The following is a 21668-nucleotide window of genomic DNA, read 5'->3' as shown; positions in this document are numbered from 1 at the left end:
CCCAGTGAAGGTCTCTCTCTTTCTCCTGAACCCAGTGATCACTTCCTCCTCCACCCGGGAGTACACCGTGACGGAGCCGGAGCGGGACGGGGCTGCGCCTTCCCACACCTACACCTACCAGTGGCGCCAGACCATCACCTTCCAGGAGTGTGTCCACGACGACGCCCGGCCGGCCCTGCCCAGCACCCAGCAGCTCTCGGTGGACAGTGTGTTCGTCCTGTACAACCAGGAGGAGAGGATCTTGCGCTACGCCCTCAGCAACTCCATCGGGCCCGTGCGAGGTGAGGGGCGGAGCTTGTGCCCTCTCTGCCCTCGCTCCTTGAAAAGCCCTGCGCTGTGTTTTTGGGTCTCTGGTCGCTTACTCTCCTAAGAACACTATGCTAAAATGACTCTGAAAATTGCTTGTCAGCTGTGATTCTTGCAAAACCCAGTTAGAATCCCACTGGAGCGGGGTGCAGATGAGCGATGGACGGGGTCCCAAGCCGAAGGCTGCTGCTGGCTTGGACAGCACTTTCTAAAATTGTTGTTTTTATTTTTAATTGGCACCTTCGCCACCGTACGTATTTGTGGAGTGTGGTGTGATTCATTTCTACGCAGGTAACACCACGTGCAATGATCAGGTAGGGACATTGGCTTATCCATCCCTCAAACATTGTTCCTTCGAGTTGGGAACATTCCAGATTCCCTCTCCTGGCTATTTTGAAGTAAGTGCTGTCAACCTCAGCTTCCCTGCTGGGCTGTGAGGAGTTATTCCTCCCACCGGGCTGCCCCCCCGCCCTCGGCCCCCTCCTCACTGTCCCCCCTCTGGTTCCTACACTCTTTCTCTTCTGTGAGGTCAGCTGCATTAGCTCCGCTGAGCCCCCACGTCTAAGTGAGATCGTGTGCACCTCGTGTTTAACATCATGTTGCAAATGGCAGGATCCCTTCTTTATGGCGACTGGCCTTCCCTCGTGGTGTCTGCCACCTTTACTTCACCATTCCTACAGGCTTTGCAAACACCCGGACCCTCCACTGGGAAGGAACGTGTCTGGGGCCCAGGCCACCCTCTCCAAGACCCGCACCCGGGGCTGGGCTGGTGGACGGGGCTGCCCTGGGGGACCGTTGCCACCTGTCCTCCTGTTGTCCCACGGGGTCCTGCGTAACTGGGCACGTCCCCTTTCCAGTTGTGGTTCTTCCTCCGTACCCCAGTCACATCCCCAGCAATCAGTCTGTCCCTCGCTGGCCCTGAGGCAGAGGAGAGTAGCGGAGCCTCTCCCCCTTGACAGCCGGGCCTCTGGGCATCAGGAGTCAGCACTGTGCCTTTTTCTTCTTTTTGGGGGACTGGGGTGGAGCCCAGGGGTGCTCAACCACTGAACTACATCCCCAGTCCCCCACCCCACGATGCCTTTTTAAAAAATTTTGAAACAAGATCTCACTAAGTTGCTGAGGGTCTTGCTCAATTGCTGAGACTGGCCTCCAACTTGTGATCCTCCTTTCTCAGCCTCCGAGTCACTGGGATTATAGGCATGTGCCTTGGCGCCTGGCACTTTTTTCCAGGAAGGAAGAGATAGTAATATTTTAGCCTCTGCCAGCCACATGTATCTCAGCTCTGCCAGGGTAGCATGAGAGCAGCCACAGACCATTGGTGAGAGAATGGGTATGACTGGTTGCCAATAAAACTTTATTTACTGAAACAGGGAGGGAGCCAGACAGGAGGGTCGCAGCTTTGCCCCGGGTAATGCAGGGGCTGGCTCACCCCCCTGCTCTCCAGCGATGGCCCTTGGGTCTCCGGTTGTGGCTTGCTTCCTGGGGAGGGAGACCTGACCGCTCACTTGGTCCCGCGGCCCTTGCTTCACAGATGGCTCCCCGGATGCCCTCCAGAATCCTTGCTACATCGGCACCCACGGGTGCGACACCAACGCGGCCTGTCGCCCTGGACCCGGGACGCAGTTCACCTGCGAGTGCTCCATCGGCTTCCGAGGAGATGGGCGGCTCTGTTACGGTACAGCCTTTGGTTCCGACCCTTGGGGCTGGGCAGTCGGGCTGGCAGGAGGCATCGGATCCTCACGCCAGAGAGCTGGGTCTGCTGAGGACGCAGGGACGAGACGCAGATCCCGGAGTGCAGGCCGCGCCCCTGCCGTCCCTCGCTGGAGTGAGGGGTCCGTCCCTTTAGTACAGCAAAGCTAATGTGCAGCCGCAGCCGCAGAGCAGAGGCCCCAGGTGGCCTCTCTCCATGCTGAGCGCACAGGGCTGCGGGGAGGCGGGAGGCACTGTCGACGTCCCGGTGAGTAACTGCTCTGGTTCACCGGCCGACTGCCTTTGGTGCTTCAGGAGCCCTGTCTCATCGAGTTCTCCAGCACTTCCATGGGGTAGAGTCTGTTGTTCCTGTTTTTAAAAAGCCAACACTTAATCTTGGTGAAAGTTACCATTTTAACTATTTTACCTGTGCCGTTCGGTGCTGCTGAGGACATTCCTATGCAGCCCTGGCCACTGTCCTTCTCTAGAACGCTTCATCTCATGCTACCGACTGACCCATTAAATTACCTCCCCCCGTGCCTGGCCACTGTTCTACTGTCTCTGTGAATCTGATGATTCTTGGAACCTCAACTAAGGGGAATCGCACAGTATTTGTCCTTCTGTGACGGGCTGATTTCACACACTGCAACATCCTCAGGGTTCTTCCATGTAGCACCTGTCAGAGTTTCCCTTTTTGAAGATTGAATAATATTCCACCATATACACATACTATATTTTGTTTATCCATCTTATCAGTTGGGCACGTGGGCTGCACCCACCTTTTTGGCTATTGCAAATAATGCTGTTATGAACGCGGTATACAAATACTGTTGAAGCCCCTGCTTTCTGTTCTTTGGGGTGTGTATTCCAAAGTGGGGTTACTGGATTGAATTGCAATTCTGTGCTTAATTTTTTGAGAATCCCCACAGTCTTTTCCATAGCAGTTGTACCACTTTGCACTCCCATCTAGAGTGTGCAAGGTTGTGATTTCTCCACATCCCCGACAGCACTCATTATTTTTTTTTAAATAGAGGCTCATTAACATGAGCCAGTGACAGAGGGTTTGAACTCAGCCTGTGACTCAAGCATCTGTATTACTCTGCCTTCTTGTGAGCACTTGTTTTATTCTTAATGACTGTACTTCAAAGGCTTTCCCGTGGAGAGCTTGAAATTTATGTTTGTTAACAACACTAATCCAGTACCGACGGCAGGAATGGCCGACCCCCAAGCCAGCACTGCCTAAATCTGCAGCATAGAGCTCCCTAGTAAGGCTAAGGAATGCTGGACCCGCGACTCCCAGCACAGGGCGGAGCATGTTCACATGTTTGCCCAGAAAAACAGGCAGCTCCCTCCACCCTTGCTTGACTGGGGAAGAAGAATCTGGCAAGCCGACAGCCTTGGAACTTGGGAATAATGCCTTTGGTCTGGAATTCAGCTCCACTGACCGATGGCGGCTGTGGCGGGTGATTTAATGCGGAGCTCAGCAGATCCCGGTGCAGGGCGCTGTGGCCTTTGCTTCAGTGACCCTTGCCTGCAAGGTGCTCATCGGGATGCCTGAAGCATCGGAGGGCAGGAACTTGACCCAGAGACGGGCCGTGTGCTCGTTTGGCCAGCTGGCTGATGACTCTGTATGTGTGGCAGAATCCAACCTGAGACTCCCCTTCCTGGTAGCACCCCACCAGAGAGGACACAGTGCCCGCTCCACTAAACCACCAGTTGCCCAGACTTTCCCGAAAGAGCCAGGTGGTCTTGAGTGGCTGTGCTGAGCCAGGACAGTCCCCAGCAGCACAGCTCTGCGTGGATTTGCAGAGCCCTCCTGCACCGTGAGGAGGTGACGGACACCACGCGGGCGGGCCTCCTTTATTCAGCCACACCTCCTTAGTCCTTCTGCAGCCACATCAACTTCAACTTCATAAGCCACCGAGTGTTACTGAGGCGTGGGGGACCCAGCCTGCTGCTGATTCTGCTCTTGGTGCCTGAGCTCGGCCAGACGTGCCTCATGCCATCCGCCACTGTCCTCGGAAGTTCTCAGGGGCCCTTGCCTGGGAGGGCAGGTGGTCATATGTGCATTTTGTGCTGAGGTCAGTCATCATTCTGGAATGTTAGCTCTGTGGAATGTGGGACTGTCCCCAGCCGGGCTAGTCATTGTTCCGGGTCACTACAACGCGCGTCGGAGTGTTAATGTGTCGGGACACGAGGCTTTCAATAGGAAAGTGCACTAAGCTTCCTGTGTTGTTTTGACCTGGGAAGTGCCGCGGAGGAGAAGGAGGGTGACCTTTGTGACTCGGGCATGTGCGCCATTGATATGATGATGCGTGACATCAAGCAGGCGAGTTGGGTCCCGGCTCAGGGCAAACCTCCCCGGGAATTTTGATTTCCGGTTGAACGGTGGCACTCCACGCCCTTGTGCCCTTCTAGTGAGGCTGTGCACTTCTAGTGAGGACTCTGTCGAGACGGTACTGGTTAGTCTCTCATCGAGTGGTTCTTCTGAGTATGCAGAAGGCGTTGAACGCATCAGTAACAAGATTCTTCTCCTCGAAGACCCTGGCCTTTAAAAAAGAGCCAGATTGGAGGAAAATATGTGAAAAGTAATTACTCTGAAAAAAGCAAAAAAAAATGACCCAGGATTTGCTACTGGACCAGGGAGTGGTTACATGGAGGGACTCTCTGTACAGAGAGAAGTTGACCGCGAGTTGAAGAATGTGCATCTCCAAGCAGATGCCGTGGTATGCTATGAGAGGCAGTTGTCATAGTTACCAGGTCACTGTTCCCAAGAAAGAAAGGCTTAAGGTCCTGGCCTCAATTTACAGAAGAGAAGATTTATATCATACCTTCGGAAAACTTTCCAAACTGCAAGGACCCTGAAACATTAGCATGGAAATCGTGAGTCTTGTCTCTAAAGAAAGGGTGTCATCCAGCTTGGCTGGTATGTGGGCACCTGCATGGCAGGAGAGTCTTGCTAGGGGCCACGTCCCTCCCTGTCCCTCTGCTCTGAGATCCTGTTTGCCCGTGGTTCCACAGGTTGAGCATGCAGAGAGCTGGATTGCCTAATGAGCGGTTTTGAAACACATAGCTTCCCTGTCCATAAATGCCCCTAGGGAGGAACGGAGCTTGGAAAAGTTCCCCTCGTGCTTTTACTCTGTCTTCTTGATTGAAAACTACTGCTCTGCACTCCGGTGCTCCGGCAGTTGGGTCCAAGCCTGTCGGTCCTGCAGCCTGAACAGTGTGTCCGGCCATCTGCGCAGGAGGATCCTCCCAGAGGTGTGGTGCCGGGTGCTGGCTTGTCGGAGAGCAGCTGGCAGATGGAGCGGTGGGGCCCCCACCCGCCCCCGCTTCAGCTCACGCTGTTCCCGAGCCCTGCCGCCATGCTGGTGCCCTCCTCTTGCCTGAGAGCCTGTCTCTCTCACACACCCCAGCACATTTTCAGAAAGTTGAACAGTATTTGGGTTTTTAGTAGGAGGGGTTTGGCCTGGGCACAGGACTAACTGTGGGACTGATGTGGCAAAGGTGCTTGTCCGAGAAGCCAGCAGGGCATTTGTTTCCACAATGAAGGGACTGGCTAGATGGGCCACTGGAGGTGGACATAGGAGGCTTTGTCTCCTAAGTGTGAAAGGTTCACGTTGAAGCACTGGGGAGGGGGATTCCCAGGGGGAGGGGAGCCGGGTGCCCTCGGCCATTATGGGCTCCTGTGCACACATCTCCAGAGGAACTGCACTCGAGACTGGTGCTGGCTGGCGTGGGAAGGCCCCTGTGTAACTGTTCCAACCCATTGGTGGGCAGGTAACCAAGGTTATGAGAGGTCACCTCAGTTTTTTGTCTGAACCAGCCTTACGCTAGTGGCGGCAGCAGATTAGCCCCCAAAGCCTAGTGGCCATCTGAGGACTGTGTCCCCATAATCAGTCAAACCCCTCACCATGGCTGGGAGTTGAGGAGAAATTCCTGATAATTTTAATGGTGACTTGCCTTGAGCATGCTGGGCACTCCTTTGGCTTGCATCCATTTTCTGTAATCCCCAGAGGAACCTTCAAGATGATTATTAACATGCTGATTTGCCAATGGGGAAACTGAGGCTGAGTAGTTGGGTAACTTGCTGAAGACCACAAGAGCTAGTAGTGACAGCAGGTAGGATTGGAACCTAGCAATATTCAACTCTGAAACTTGTCTTCTGCTGTACATTACCCCACAGCAAAGGCTGCACTACTGCTGCATGAAAGGACATCACCCTACCGGTGACTTTCTGTCTTATTGAAACCAGAGTTTGAGGCAAAATTGGATTCTCCACTACGGCTAGTGGGCGCGGCCTGTAAACTGCAGGTCCCGGCAGCCGAGAAAGCCTGTTTTAGGGTTAGCAGCTGATCGCAGCGTGGATGCCTGCCAGGGTGAGGGCCAAGGTGAGGGCCAAGGTCCACAGCCAGCAACACTGGGTTCTCCTCCACCACTGTGGAGGGGCAGGGGCAGCTCTCAGCGGTGGTGTGTGCACTCCAGTGTTGCAGCAGACCCCCGCGGCTCACCTCCAGCTTCTTTTCAGCTTCCTGTTACTACAGAAGCCAGGCTGAAAGGGGGTAGAACTGTTTTCAGATGTAAAGAACAGGAGGCTCAGCCAGGAGGATCACACGTTCCAGTCCAACCTCAGGAACTTAGCGAGGCCCTGTGCAACTTGATGAGACCGTGTCTTAAAATAAAACTGAGGAGGGCCGAGGACCTGCTCAGTGGGAAAGCTCCCCTGAGTTCAGTCCTCGGCACAAAAAGGAACAAGAGGGAACAGTGATGGGCTGCTATGGGAGGGTGCCAGTCTAGGGGTTTATGTGGCACTTGGATCTGTGCTGTGGTCACACTTAGGCGGATCAGGGTTTGAAAAAGCACTAATGCTATCCGCCCAAATTTATGCTAATCAGGTTTGGCAAAGTAATAGCTCTATTGGTTCAAACTTACGCTAATCAGGGTTTGGAAATGCTGTTGGTCCAAACTTCCGCTCATCAGGGTTGGGAAAGGCGCTGCGATTGGTTGACCCTGCCATCCCGCAGGTCCGCCCCACTTCTGCATTCCTCTTGGAGAGGCAAGAGGTTGAGGTCATGGGATGGTGGATGCTCAGGGTCCTTGGCCATGGCCCTGTGTGGAGTGGGTGCCACACTGGGCCTGGACCGGTCTCCACGGGGCTGCGGGTGTGCCCGGGCTTGCTAAGCCTCAGGGCTGGGCTGGCGTGGCCGCTCTGCACGCCGTCTGTGCTCTAGCCTGACCCTGCTGCAGCTCCGCAGCTCTGGAACGAGGATTTGGCTTCATCGTGAGTTGATGACTTTCCTTTTAGTCCATCAAGCTTTAGATAATGTTCGAAAGCTCACAGTTAGGCTTTAAATTGTCCAGTTTTTTTGCAGCTGTAACTGGAGAAAGGTCACATTTTTAAGCAATAATGTATTTAGTATGCTGTCAAGTTTGGGTCTTTATGCAGAGTGCTTGAGACCTTCTCACTCTGTGAGTCTGCTGTGAGCAGCTTTCTTGGATGGGCTGCAGACTCGGCCATTGGCTCCAGCAGTGCTAGAGGAAGGACCCGCTGACTTAGGACATGGGCTTGGGAGCTGCTCTCTCAAGCTGTGCACAGAACACCTTCATTTACACTATTTTTGGATATAGAAAAATATGTCCGAAAAGCCATCCGTTCTCAGGGGGCATGCTTTCTACTGTACTACGTTCCGTGGCATCCTGGGTAAAAAAGTGTGTTTGCAAACAATTTGCTGCAGATATTGACGAATGTTCAGAGCAGCCCTCCGTGTGTGGCAGCCACGCCATCTGCAACAATCACCCCGGGACCTTCCGCTGCGAGTGTGTGGAGGGCTACCGCTTCTCCGACGGGGGAACGTGCGTGGGTAAGTGCTCCAGGTAACCTTTCAAGGTGTGTCCAGGCACATGCTGCCCGCCTGGGCATGGGCGAGGGGCTGTCCCGTATCCGACGAGCAGGCGACATTTCTGCTGTCAGAAGGGCAGTTTCCAGAGGATGGTCGACCTTCCCCTGCCCTCCCGCTACCTGGGGCGTCAGGGCGGCAGGGACGGGCATGTTTCCTCTGGAACTGTGTTGCCATCGCTTGGGCTGCTGCAGGCAATCACAGTGCATTTGCTCTCATCTGCTTCTCTTGGCCGTGCTCAGCATCCTGCCTTAGAGGCTGTTAAAGCTCTCAAACTTGCTTCTCCCTTGTCATTTGCAGCCGGGGGACCAGTTTCAGGGCACCTGAATGCCCTCAGCTGTCGTAGACTGAATTCTACCTGAGTTATGTCTAAAATTCTGTTCCCAGTCTTTTTAGGAATCTTAATTTTACAAACCGCAGGTCACAGGATAACTTTTTGGTCTCATCAAGTTAATACTATTGCCTAGGCTCGCTGTGTTCTGGTGGTTGATGGTTTGGTGCTGGTGATGATGGACCAGAGTCACAAACAGCATTGTCTAAGTCCTGCCTCATTCTTCGACCTCTGCTCTCGACCTTGGTTCCGTGGACATTAAGGTTTCCAGGTTTAGAAGACCACTTGCTGGACGGCCCCCTGAGCCCGACATGTCTGCCCCGTAAAGCAGACCCTTGTGCCGGCTCAGCCGACCATCCCTTTGCCCTTCCTGGCTGCGTGCAGAGCCCGGGTGCTCTCCCCGTGTTCCGTCTCACAGCTCGGACGAGGAGCCAAGGTCGCGGGGTGAGGAGTGACTGTGTGTTGGAGGGAACAGGCAGTTCTCATGTTGTTTTTTTTTTTTTTAGTTCTCATGTTTTGAGTGCGACCCAAACATCTGCGGGCTCAGGGAGGTCCGTCCCTCTGCACAGCTGGGATCTCAGCCGGCTCTGCTGGAGTTTTGTCTTTAGAACATCAGTTTCTCAGTACTTGGCCTGACTTCCTCCTCTGCTTTTTGAGGTCAAAGATTCCAAAGTTTGCTTTTAATGGCAACACTATTTACTGACTGTGTTGTCTCAAGCTGGGTAGTGGCATCTTTACCCCCTGGGTGGTGGTGTGCACAGTAACTGAGATCCATTCTGGGACACGTATGGGAGGCTTGGTGGCCTGGATCTGACCTTTCCTGATGTCCACACTCACTAGAGGTGCAGGGAGGGTGCAGTACAAATGTCTACTCCCAGTCATTTGATTTTTGAGGACACTTAGCCTCCCTGGGCCTCAGTTCCTTTTCTGTAGGACAAGGTGACCAGACTTGATCAGTGGTTTCCCGTGTCCCATGGAGCTCTTGGAGGTGCCTCAGGAGCTGCCCAGGACACAGGGCAGCCATAGGTGAACTCTCATCGTTTCCTTCTGACCTCCAACCTTCCGTTTTTTTGTGTATCAGATTCTGGGTAAGATGTTTGACTCCATTGCTCAAAAACAAGGGTGAAGAAGGCAGCTCAGCCCTGATCCCTGGGTTCAGCCACCTGAGGCTTCTGCACGCCCCCTCCCCCAGCCCCTGCAGGGTCCCGGGCACCTCCATCCTGCTCAGCCCTTTACCCTTTTAATCAGCTCTTTTTGAGACTCCCTGGAAACCAGGTCTGGCCGAATGCATTTAAATAGCTGACTTGTCACTGGACAATCAAGTGGTCACTTCGTCCCTTGCAGTTCCTTCAGTGTCTTAGACGGAAGTGTGGGCCAGGAAGGTGTCTCTATGGGGCGGACAGGAAACGGTGGAGAATGAGTCCCGGCGGCTTAGGAGGCTGCCTGTGCCCTGCCAGCTACCTGTGGCTGAGGCTCCTGCAGGGCGCATGGGCTGCACCCGGGAGTCTCCTTCGTGATTGCTGTGCATGCCTGGGGACTTAGTAGACTTGCATACTGGTATTTTCTATAAGCCTATGACTTTCCCACTCGATGCACACTTCTGTAGTTAGTTGAAATATACAGAATATTTTTGAAGGAGATGGATCTTAGCTTGTCCATAGTCACCTTGCTATAAGACACAGATGTACCCGAGTGGAGATAGCCCTGGGATCCTTGCCGGGCAGATGGGGCGTGGAGACCTGGAGATTGTTCGCCCCTCACTGGACATCTGTGCAGCACACACCAGCCCCTGTCAAGGCAGCAACGGGGCCACGCTCAGGCGAATGCTGTGCGGTCCCCTTTGCCTTGGCTTATCTAGTGTTCCTGTCCCCTCCCTGGCCAGGCGTACTGTTAGGAGAAGCTGTCCACTGCGACCTCAGTGTGGGGGCTTTGTGAAACCTCCCCGCCACCGCCTTCCCCTCTGTCCCTCCATGTGTGCTTCCTCAGCAGCTCCTTCCCTCCCCTGTTGCCTCACTTCACAGCCCTGACCTGCCTATGTGTGTCTCTTGATGACCCGTCTGTCAGACCAGCATGGCAAGCCACCCTGCTGCCACCCTTAGCCCGCCATCCCGCCTCAGGAACAAATAAACCGGGAACGTGAAATCCTGACCTGAGAGTCTTTTCAAATCCTCTTCCAAAACCTTCCTGTCCATTCTTCCTATGGTTCCCTTTACTGGACGAGTGGGGAGGAGGGGAAATCACCTCTCAGTGGTCCAGAGCCTTGAGGAAAACGGGGCTATGCTGATGTCCCCCCTGGGGTGTCAGGTCTTCTTGAAGTCACTGAGTCAGCTTTGCTCTTGTGGCACTGGCCACTGGCTCTCCAGAGCACCAGGGCTGCTCAGCCAAGAAAAAATCAGCAAAGTCATCTGGACCCCGCTAGACACCTTATCTCCAGGAGAACCAAGCAAACACCCCAATCAGCTGAGTGTTCCTTTGCACAAATCAGATTGAAATCCCAAATAAGCGAACTGCAGCTCCCTGAGTGTTAACAGCCCGGAGCTTTAGAACCCCAGGGGTTTTCCGCTCTCAGTGCCGCACCTCCAGGCTCGGCTCAGCCTCAGCTCTGCTCTGGGCCCTCCCGGCAGTAGCTGCCCACAGCTCCCCAGTGCTTTCCCAGCAGCTAGAGGTCAGCTCTCTAAACCCCTGTACCACTCTCTGCCTCTGCCCCCAGTGTTGGCAGCCCTGGCTTCTGGTCACTTCCAGTGCCAGCGTGCTCTGCGATGACAGCTCTTAGTGCAGCCAGCTCAGCCTGCGTACTAGAGATGAAGGTGACCGCCCCCCAAAAGGGGCCTCATCAGAAACTTCTGCCGCAGCACAAGGGAAGACAGCTCACACACTGTTCAGATAAGGGGAAGGGAAGCTGCTTCTACAGGCTCAGCATGTGCAGTGTCCTGCAGCTGACCACAAACTTTCTGCTGAGTCATGGGAGAGGGGGGCTCCCAGACGTGATTGGGAACAGCTGAAGGGATGCAGAGGGGCGGAGTCATTAGGATGGACCTGGACAGAGGCTGCCAAAGCTAACTGTCTGGACACCAAGGCCTTTAGGACAAACCTTAGCTCTTAAGGACAGAAGGAAAATTTAAGAAGTACCTGGTGGGGGACCCAAAGCTGTAGACCCCGTGTCTCAGGTCCTTGGCTCCAAATGCCACCCCAGCAGGGTTGCTGTGGCAATGTGGCCGTTGCAGATGTCCAGCCTCCATGTCCAGAGGAGGAGGAGGAGCTTGGTCCGGGGCCTGTGGGGGAGCTGTGGTGTGGAGAGTGGCCTGAGCCAGAGCCCTGGGGTGGAGCTGAGGGGACGGTCAGGCTGAACGCCCAGGCGGGATGTTGGTCAGTGAGGACTTGGGGCCTAATCCAGGAGGAGGGGACGGGAGGGAACAGTGGAGAGCAAGGGTGAGGCCTGCGCACCTGGGCTCCAGCCACGGTCCTGAGCCCCACTGGGCCAAGCCATTGGTGTGGGGGCCTGGGAGGCGCCTGCTTGCTCAGGGGCTCTTCTGACAGCGCGTTGACCATTTGTTCCAAAGCCATTGTGGACCAGCGCCCCATCAACTACTGTGCCACCGGCCTGCACGACTGCGACATCCCCCAGCGGGCCCAGTGCGTCTACACCGGAGGCTCCTCCTACACCTGCTCCTGTCTGCCCGGCTTCTCTGGGGACGGCCGAGCCTGCCACGGTGCGTGGGTGCCCTCTTTCCCACTAGGGGACCCAAAATGGCTCCCTAGGTGGGGCTCGTTCTGTGCTAGTCACCACCTGGAATTGTCCTCACGGCGCCCCTGGGAATCGGCCGCTGCGACCTCGGTAGCTGGGGCTGTGTGCTGTCTTTGGGGGCTGCTCTCACTGGTGCAAACGCGGCCCCTGCCGATTTGTCCTGTGTGACTGTCTCGCTGGGGCAACGGCTAGACACCTGCTCTCTGTTGGGGACTGAGAATGTTGTTTGTCTTGCACAAAAAGACAAACAGTCCTTGCATGCTTAGAGCTTAAAGTCCATCCTTTTATTTAGTAAAATGCACATAGTTATTCAGCCGGCTTGCTCCGGCCTTCCACAAAAAGCAGTTTCCTAATTGAATAAATGGTTACAGAGTCGGAGAGTAAAAGACGCCACAGAACCTCTTCAGGTTTGACGTCAACCCATCTTTGATGCCAGAGTGCCCTTGAAGGTGATTTTAGGTAAAATAATCCCTGGGGCCAGGGGAAGGAAAGATAATGGAATGAGACAAACATCATTACCTAGGTACACGTATGACTGCACACGGTGTGACTCTGCTTCATGTACAACCAGAGAAATGAAAGGTAGTACCCATTTGTGCACAATGAATCAGAAAGTAATAGTAAAAAGGATGATCCGTGAACAGACGGCCCTGAGCCTCTTGGGAGCAAAATTGCTTAACATTATACCAGAGTGTTTCTGAGAAGGCCACACTTTCTGAGATCAAGGTGACTTCTGAGCCACTTTCTCTTCGTTACTGCACACGTGGATTTTTCTCTTGTCTCTGAGGCTCTTCTGTTCAGCAGTTAATGATCTGTTTCCAAATACCCAGCCATTTCTGAAGCTCTCGTTTGTGATGGGAGGGGTCATCTTATGTTGCAAACGAATCCTCTCTTTCCCCTGTAGCAAGCTTGAAATTTTCCTGAGAACGTTATTGCCAAAGCGAAACACACTTGTAAATGTACTAGATAGAAACTGAGGACCTAGCGTCCTAAAAATTAATATTTTGCTGGACATGGTGGTACACACCTGTGGTCCTGGCAGCTTGGGAGGCTGAGGCAGGAGGACCATAAGTTTGACGTTGGCCGCAGCATCCTAGCAAGACCCTGTCTCAAAATAAAAAAATAAAAATAAAAAGGTCTGGGATATAGCTTAGTGGCAACGCACCCCTGGGCTCAGTCTCCAGGGTCCAGTAAAGAAGAAAAGAAAGCTAACACGCGGTGGCCTCAGAGTCACTGTGCTCAGATTGGAAGCGGGCCCCACAGATGTGAGCAGGTAGCTTTCATCGCTGCGTAAGCCTCAACTTCCGGAGGCGGTCTCACTCTCCCTGGCCCCGCGACTGTTTTGCAGACGTGGACGAATGCCAGCCCAGCCGATGTCACCCTGATGCCTTCTGCTACAACACTCCAGGCTCCTTCTCGTGCCAGTGCAAACCTGGTTACCAGGGAGATGGCTTCCGATGCGTGCCTGGAGGTGAGGTGGTGGGACCTGTGGGGTTGGTGGCCCTCCTCCCTGCCCAGGAGTGCGGAGTACATGGCTCTGGGCCAGAGGGGAGGCGGGAGGCGGAGGCTCTGCAGAGGGTCCTGAGATTCCCGAGGTGGGCTTCAGCACAAGCGATTCTGGTGTGCACTGCACAACCCCAGTGGGGGCCGCACAGGGACCAAGGCCGTGCTGGCAGCCTGGAGCCCATCACCCTGGTGACTTGAGCCAGAACTGCAGAATCAGAACTGACCCATGATTGTCGGTTCTCCAGAGAAACAGACCACGTGGGGGGTGTGTGTGAGATTTATTGTGAGAGTTGAGTCATATAATTATGGAGACCAAAAAATCCCAAGATCTGCAGTCAATAAGCAGGAGACCTAGGAACGTTGGTGGCTTGGCTCTAGTCCAGAACCCGCAGGCAAGTGAACCAGGAAGAGCCAATGCTTCAGTTCAGATCTTGAGATGCGAGAATGATGTTCCAGTTCGGAGACCTTTGGGCAAAAAGAGTTCTGCCTTCTACTCAGGGCAGGGCCCGCGTCTTTGTGGTGGTCCGCCTTCACTGATCGGAGGAGACCCACCCACAGAGGTTGGGAAGGACAATCTGCCATACTCAGCCTATCAATTTATATATTAATCTCATCCAAACACACTCTGTGGAAACACCTAGAATGATGTGTGGCCAAAACTCTGGGCACCATGTGACCCAGGCAAATTGACAAATAAAATTAACAGGGTCCTGAGAATCCTGGGGAGTGGAGTTGACTTGGGGGGAGGGGACAGGGTGAAGGCCCAGCTGGGGGAAGAGGCAGACTGAGGACTCCCTGAAGGTCCTGCATTGCCCGTATTCCAGACCTGAACATGCAGCTTCGACAGTCGCTGCTGATCTGAGACTCAGGTGGCCTCTCCTTGGAGCACAAGATCCCGGTGCCTCAGGCCAGCCCTGACAGGAGTCTGGGGAACTCTCAGCAGATGCTGTTGCATGTGTGAGCACAGCTGGCTGCTGTTTGTACAGAACTTATCATGTGCTTGGTGGTTGTGCTGGTCAGGTTTCTATCATGGTAACACAATACCTGAGAAAATCAACTTTAAAGGAGGAAAGGTTTGTTCTGGTTCTTGGGCTCAGCCCGTATTTGGTTGGCTCTGTGGTCTCTGGGCTGGTGGTGAGGCAGAACCTCATGATGGGAAGTACGTGGTGGAGCGGGGCTGCCCACCTCTCCGTGCCCATGAAACAGGGCTGGGTCCCAGTGTCCCCTCGAGCGCATGCCCCCAGTGACCTCACTTCCTCCCACCAGGCCCCACCTCCTGAGGGTTCCGCCTCCTCCCAAGGGCACCAGGGGCCAGTAGGGGCTGGCGACTAGGCCTTCTGCACATGCCTGTGGGGACATTTGAGGTCCAAACCTGGTGGGTACCACAGCCGCTGCTTCATGGTGGGCTCCTGCTGTCCTTCTCCAGGCAGGTTCATACACAGAGGCTGCTGAAACGGGGAGAAAGGCCCTCTCCAGGCCGCCTGGAGAGTCGCCCTTAGCGCTAAGACCCCAGCCTGGTCTGTCGCAGGGCCTCTCGGTCTGTCTTCAGCCCTGACCAGTGTCCTGATGTGGGTTAGACCACGTCTGACCCCTCGCCCTGGAACTAGCGGTCACGGTGTCTGTTTTTAAAGGCGGCTGCTGCTCCTGGCCAGCTGTCTTCAGGCAACTGTAAAGGTCATCTGTAAGAGGTGTGGGGGTGTGGTCACCCCACCTGTCCCCACGGGGCCACCCGCCGTCCAAACGCCTGTTCTTCACCAGCCCGTGAGGCGCTGGGCACAGGAACAGGCACCGTGCCGTGGCTTCTAGGGCCCGTGGGCGCCCGTGGCTCCCAGGGCCGGTGGCTTCTGGGGACAGCTACGGACAGTTCTTGAAGAAGGGAGTGAGGCGTGAGTCTCTGCTCCTGCCAGCAGCGTGCCCAATGTTGCCTGCACCCTTGGAGGACCAGGGTTAGAACGGCGTTGACCTGGGAGAAAACGTCCAATCCAAGTTCACATTTTGACCTATGAAACTACATGTTGCTCAGCTAAATCATTTTCTGCCTAGAATAGGAATTAGCAGCCTATTTGTTTATTTCAATTTTACTGAGGGTTTCGCTGAGTTGCCCAGGCTGACCTCAAACTAGTGACCTTCCTGCCTCAGTCTCCTGAGTCCCAGGTTTGGCCCACTCCCTGTTCTTGTAAATAAAGGGTGTTTTTTGGAGCACAGCCCGGCTCGTTAGCTACTGCATCGTCCGTGGCTGCTTTCGCGTTCTGAAGACAGACTCCAGCAGTTGTGACAGAGACTGTAAGGGCCAGGCTCCCCAAAACCCTTAGAGCTTCTTTCCTGGCCCGTGAGAGGAACATGTGCTGACCCCTGGCTTAGCTGGATCCAGGCAGGGCCAGCCTTTTGTTCCTGAGCCCACGGGAAGACTCTAGCCCTGCCCCCAGCTCTGGGCACACAGGGTGCAGAGAGGGCTTCGCGTGGTTTGGGTGGAGGCCTTGCAGCAGCTGTTAAAGATGATGTCCTCCAGCTGGGTGTGGTGGCCACACCTGCAGCCCAGTGACTCAGGAGGCTGAGGCAGGCACATACCAAGTTCAAGGCCAGCTTGGGCAAATGAGCAAGCTCCCCAATAAAAATAAAATTGAAATTAAAATTTTTAAAAATGGTCTGGAGATGTAGCTCAGTGGTACTCGGGGTCCCTGGGTTCAATCCCCTGCACGGCAAAAAAAAAAAAAAAAAAAAAAAAAAAAAAAAAGCCCATCCATTATCTGCACAGCCTGCTTCACGTCTCCACTTCAAAGAGAAGCAGGTGTTCCAGTTTGGGGTCTGTTTATATCAGCCCAATGCCCTGCCTTCTCTTCAAAGCTCTGTTTACTAAACAGAAACAAATCCAGACCTGCAGGTGTTGGGGGGTGATATTAATAAGAGCCGCGTGCCTGGACTGTTCAGGGGTTCAATCCTGTTCCCTGAAGAAACTCCTCTGCTAGTCGTGCACCAAGAGAGACCAGGGGCAGGAGACGGGCAGGAAAGCTCACTGCCATCGTTGGTAATAGAGGAACACCTAAGTGAGCGTCAGCAGGAGTGGACGGCCGACTCGGTTCTGTTCATGCCGTGACCTAACAGTGGTTAGAGCGAATGACGGGCAGGGAGTGGGGCTAAATCGAAAAGCAGCGTTGGGCAGACGTACAGATATGTACAGTAGGATCCCAGGTACCTGAAACACGCACCTGTGTGAAAGCAGACTCACTGCGAGAACCCCAGGTCGAGGACCGACGTGCACGGGGCGTCGAGAGGCGAGTGCAGAACAGAAGTGCCCTCTGTGGCGGGCAGGGGTGTCCTGGTCCACGTGGGCTGCTGTGACGGAGTGCCCTGGACCGGGGCTTATAAACAGGGGAACCGTTTTTCTCAGTTCAGAGGTTGAGAAGTCTAAGAAAGTTCTGGGCCTGGCGAGGGTCGATTTCCTGGTTCACAGGCAATGGGATAGACGTCTTCTCGTAATATGGTCATGTGGCGGGAGCAGCGAGGGTCTCTCTGGGGGCTCGTTTGTAAGACCCTGCTGGCCTTCACCAGGGCTGCACCCTCATGACACGATCACCTCCCGAAGGTTTGACCTCCTGCTGCATCACCTCCGGGGCTGGGTTTCAACATGTGAATTTTGGGGACACAACACCAGACATAGCACAGGAGCAGCATTTGTACTTCTGACATTTTGTTCTTCAGCTGGAATATGAAGAGAGAGTTTATATTATTCTGCATTTTGCATGGCCAAAATATTTCACGAAACCTTACAGAGATGACTGGCTCCTGGCGCCAAGCTTGGTGAACGAGGGTCAGGGAGAACAGTCAGCACTGAGTTGGTACCTACTCTATACAGAACTCAGCTGGCTTTGGGGTGCACTGTTAAAGTCATGGCTACTGCAAGGTCAACCAAGGACAGACAAAATAGAGGAAATTACTATTACTAATTACTGTTACCAAGTCACCTTCATGCATCACTATGACCTTTTTCTTTCAGATGCTCTGCATGAAATAGAGAATACTATCTAAAAAATAGAGTGCATAGAGCATCTTCAGTAGGAACAAATACCGTTCCAAGAAACAGTACTCACATGTGTCTGTGTGTGTAAACGGGTGAGTGTGTGCCTGCATTGCAACATGTATGTGTGTGTGTGTGTGCACCTGGTTACCAAGAAAATGCATTTCTTTCTGTGCGCCATAGTTGGATAGCTGGAAGCTGTCTTATTAGGTATCTGTTGTTTGCATGAGAAATCCAGAGTTAGCTGTTTAAAACAATGAACATGAGTCATCTCACAGTTCCTCTTGGGTGAAGATTTCGGGAGCAGCTTACCTGGGTGGTGCTGGGTGGGTTGGGACTGCAACTGGAGCGGGGTCTACTCTGACCTTGGGGAGGGATCTGCGCTGAAGGACCTGCACAGCTGTTGGCAGCCTCAGCCTGGGTCTCTCCAGAGGACGGCCTGGGTCTTCAAGGTCTTTAAGCCTGAACAGCCAGCTCCCTCCAGAGCCAGCGATGGGCCCTGGTGGAAGCCACCCTCTTCACGGCCTACTTTGGGAAAGATCTTCTGTCACTCTGCTGCTGCTGGAGTCTCACCCTCTTAGAGTGTGGGAGGGGACTGCCAGGTGGGGAGAAGGGAGGCCATCCTGGAGGCCGGCTGCCCCCGCCTCTGACCTTGCCTGGACAACTTCAGAGGGAGTATCGCTGGCTAGATCTCAGAAATGTAGGAGTTTAGTAGAGGATCAAAGAGGAGCGTGAGTCCCAGGCTGCAGCTCTGAAGCCTGGTCCCCCAGGGCAGACACCAGGCTGCCGACAGATCCCTCTCTTCCCTCCTGGCCCCCGTTCTGCCTCTGGGTGCCCCTGGAGAGCCACACCACACATCTGTAGAGGAAGATAATGAAAGGGTTCAGAAAGAAGGGCCACCAGCAGAGATGAGAACGGCAGGACTGCACAGCTCAAAGGAGAGAGAGTGATGAACAGTTCAGTGCTTTCTGTCTCTTGGACTTCTGTCGTGTGGGGTGGTTTCCACCATGCTTCAAGCAAATCAGATGTGAGAAAACTGGAATTTCCTTGCTGGAGCTGGAAGGGACTCTAGAAGCTCTGTAGTTCATTCCTTTTATTTTAAGGGCATGAGGCTCCAGTGATTTCTTCGTTCCGTGTTTAAATTGGCCTGCTGCGCTTTCCAGGGGCTCCTCTTTGAAGCCCGCCTGTCCCCAGAACTTCTGCATGCTCTGTTGCTTCCCTTTGCTTTGGCTCGTGCAGACATGAATGAATGTCAGGAGGGCCTGTGGCCATTAGTGGCCATTAGTGGCATTCCACACCGGCTCATGTTTCAGGGCTCCAAGAGCTACCTTGTCACCTTGTTTCTTTGTAAATGCGACCTTTGTAAATGCAGGCTTTGGGCTTTGTCTCATGTCCTTATCTGTAACTAGGTTCTAAAACCAGGCTCTCTCCACTACTATAGTCACTCCCAGCCACCTCACCCAAACTGCTCCGGTAAAGGTCAGAGACAGCCTCCACTGTACTCGAGCTCAGGTCCACCCTGAGTGGCAGCACTGGGCACTTGGTCTCACTGTCCTTTCTGAAATACTTCCTGCATTTGGTATCCCCTGAGTTTTCTGCATCATGGGCTGGTTTGTCACTGCTGGTCCAAGCAGCCCATTGCCTGGGTAAGAATATGGGGGTTTGGGGAGGTTGGCTGATTGGCCCAAGGCCCCCAGCTAGCAAGCAGCATAGTTAAGTACCGCGCAAGCTTCTCCCGAGAGCCTGCTGTCAATCAGCACATGGACAGGAGTACCTCCACCCTGGAGGAGGGAACTGGCAGGAGAAGGGAGCCCTCGGAACCAGTGACTCTGTACGTGACACGAGGCTGGGAGCAGAAGGCAGCGGGGCTGGACATGCTGGGAAGCATGAGGACAGGGACTTGCACCCAGCTTGAGGGACGGGCAGGACCTGCAGAGGTGCGGAGGAGGAGGCGCGAGGGAAGGTCATGGAATCCCAACCAGGGCCTGCGGGGCCGCGGAACTTCCCCGGGCCAGATACTCTTGGCTTTGCCAGCACAGTCGCTCCTCAGAGCTCTCACGTGGCCTCATTTCCACACGGGCTCAGCAGTGTCATGGCTGAGCCTCGAGACTCCTCCGTTCTTCACCTTGAATCTCCTCTAACCAGCATCGAAACTGGAGTTTCGAAACGAAATTTGATTACCCACTTCCACTGGCAGGTAAGACTGAGTTTCTCTGTTTCTGCAGGCTGGTGGGTCTTCCAGCACAAGGTTGCAGGCCTCTGCAGCCAAGAAGCGTGATAGCTCTTAACGGGGGCTAGGTTCCCCAGGACCACAGCAGGCCTTAGCTTCTTGTCATCAACTTCTGTGCAGATTCTTGTCTTGTGAATGCAAAGAATAAAATCCACAGAGCAGGATGAGCGAGTGTAAGTGTAAGATTTGTTAAAGAATAAAATCAGAAACAAAATTCTTATGCCATTACAAGAGAACTCAGTAGCAGGTTTTCTCCCCCAGTGGGCCAGGCTAGGGTTTTGTATAGAACTTGGTTCAACTGTTGGTCCCCACTTATGCTCAGTAGGGCTTGGAAATGTGCTAATGTTATTGTGCACATCCGTTCAGGTCTGCCCCACCCCCGTTTTCTCCCCACAAGTCAGGAAGTGGGAGTTGAGGTGGTGGGATGGCCTATTCCTGCAGGTTCTGGGCTGCAGTGTGGCATGGAGCAGGCTACTGCAGCAGGTGTCTGTACCGTGCCCAGGCCTGGCCACCAAGGGTGACGGGTTGGTGCCCCTTGGCTCACGGTGCTTAGGACCCCCAGCCTCCATGGCAGGCTCCACTTGTGCACTGGTCGTGCTTGCACCTGCACTCCGACCCACCTGGGCCACCACTCCCTGGCTCTATGGCTCCACTGCCGCTTCTCGACTCGGACCAGTGGGCTGGCTGCTCGGCTTGGCACTTGGGGAGCTGTGTCACCATATGTCTACCAAGTTCACCACTGTCCTGGATTTCTTGGCTCCTGATTCTTTCTCCGCTTATGCCAGCCTTCTGCCAGTCAGCCACCACACCAGGCCTCATATGGGGGACACCACAGATTTGTCACCCCGAGGGTCAGATGAGCCCTTGGTGGAGGTGGATGAGCTTCTCCTGCTCTCTGTTCCCATGGCGGCCACTTCTCCCCTGTGCTCCCCTGACGAGGGTCCTGGTCTTACCTTCTGGCCTGTGAGCTCTGAAGCCGCCTATTGAGCCAAAGACCCTCTGCGGTGGGCCCTCTTGACTTCCGTGAGTGCTTTATCACAAATAAAGGAAGTGAGTGGGTCAAGGGTCTGAGGAGTTCAGTGGATGCAGTGATCTGAAAAGCTGACAGTGGTGAGGGTTTGGGGAGAGGACGAGGCAGGTTCTTTTTCTTTTTGGTACCAGGGATTGAACCCAGGTGTGCTTAACCACTGAGCCACACCCCCAACCCTTTTTATGTTTTATTTAGAGACAGGGTCTCACCGAGTTGCTTAGGGTTTCGCTAAGTTGCTGAGGCTGGTTTTGAACCCGTGACCCTCCTGCCTTAGCCTCCCGAGCTGTTGGGATTACAGGTGTGCCACTTTGCACCTGGCTTTTGATGGCCGCTTATTTGACAGAAAAACAAATAGAATCCCACAGAGGCATGAAATGCAAATCCAAAGGTCAAGAAGGGCTTTCTCCTTGCTTCTCTTTCTCCTTGGTCCTTGGCTCTCAATTTCCTGGTCCTCACCTCAAGAAGAGCCTCTAGGCATCCTGCCCTTCCTCAGGTAAGGATCAGCTCCTGAGTGGCTCAGCCCCAGCAGGAGGGTGAGAAAAAGCCGCCTGAGTTTCATTTTCCCTGCACGGGAGATGTGTCTTCCTGCCTCCCCACCTGCCCCACCCACCCACCCTTGATGGAAAGTTCCCAGGGGGCTTTGCCACAGCCCCTGGCAGGCTGAGGGACCATCCAGGAAACCCACCGAGGTCACAGTTTCTGATAAACGCACCTGAAATTCATTTTCTGAGTCAGAATTGGGGTCCCCCCTCCATGTAAGTTGAAGACGCAGCACCTCAGGGGTTTGCTGTCAGTTCCAGATCACTTGAGATCTTGTGTGTCAAACTCCGTTAACACAGAGCTCTGTCGGCTGTGTGAGATGGAGCGAACCTGACTCTCAAAAGTTTCTCCTGATTGACGACTTACAGAACACCCCTGC

The 21668-nt window shown here is 54.2% G+C and overlaps 1 protein-coding gene across 1 annotated transcript in view; it reads left to right on the top strand.

The window, feature by feature from the left end:
• Positions 1 to 21668, top strand: part of Nid1 (nidogen 1) — a 71110-nt gene that overhangs the window by 29912 nt on the left and 19530 nt on the right. The window contains exons 8-12 of the mRNA XM_047520757.1: positions 36 to 281; positions 1838 to 1981; positions 7731 to 7856; positions 11784 to 11933; positions 13317 to 13439. Of these exons, the coding sequence (XP_047376713.1) occupies positions 36 to 281; positions 1838 to 1981; positions 7731 to 7856; positions 11784 to 11933; positions 13317 to 13439 (789 nt within the window). The remainder of the gene's footprint in view (positions 1 to 35; positions 282 to 1837; positions 1982 to 7730; positions 7857 to 11783; positions 11934 to 13316; positions 13440 to 21668) is intronic.

This window comes from Sciurus carolinensis, chromosome 12 (assembly GCF_902686445.1).
Source record: "Sciurus carolinensis chromosome 12, mSciCar1.2, whole genome shotgun sequence".
In the NCBI taxonomy this organism is placed as follows: domain Eukaryota; kingdom Metazoa; phylum Chordata; class Mammalia; order Rodentia; family Sciuridae; genus Sciurus; species Sciurus carolinensis.
Note: the sequence above shows the minus strand (reverse complement) of the source record. Positions and strands in the feature narration are given on the sequence as shown.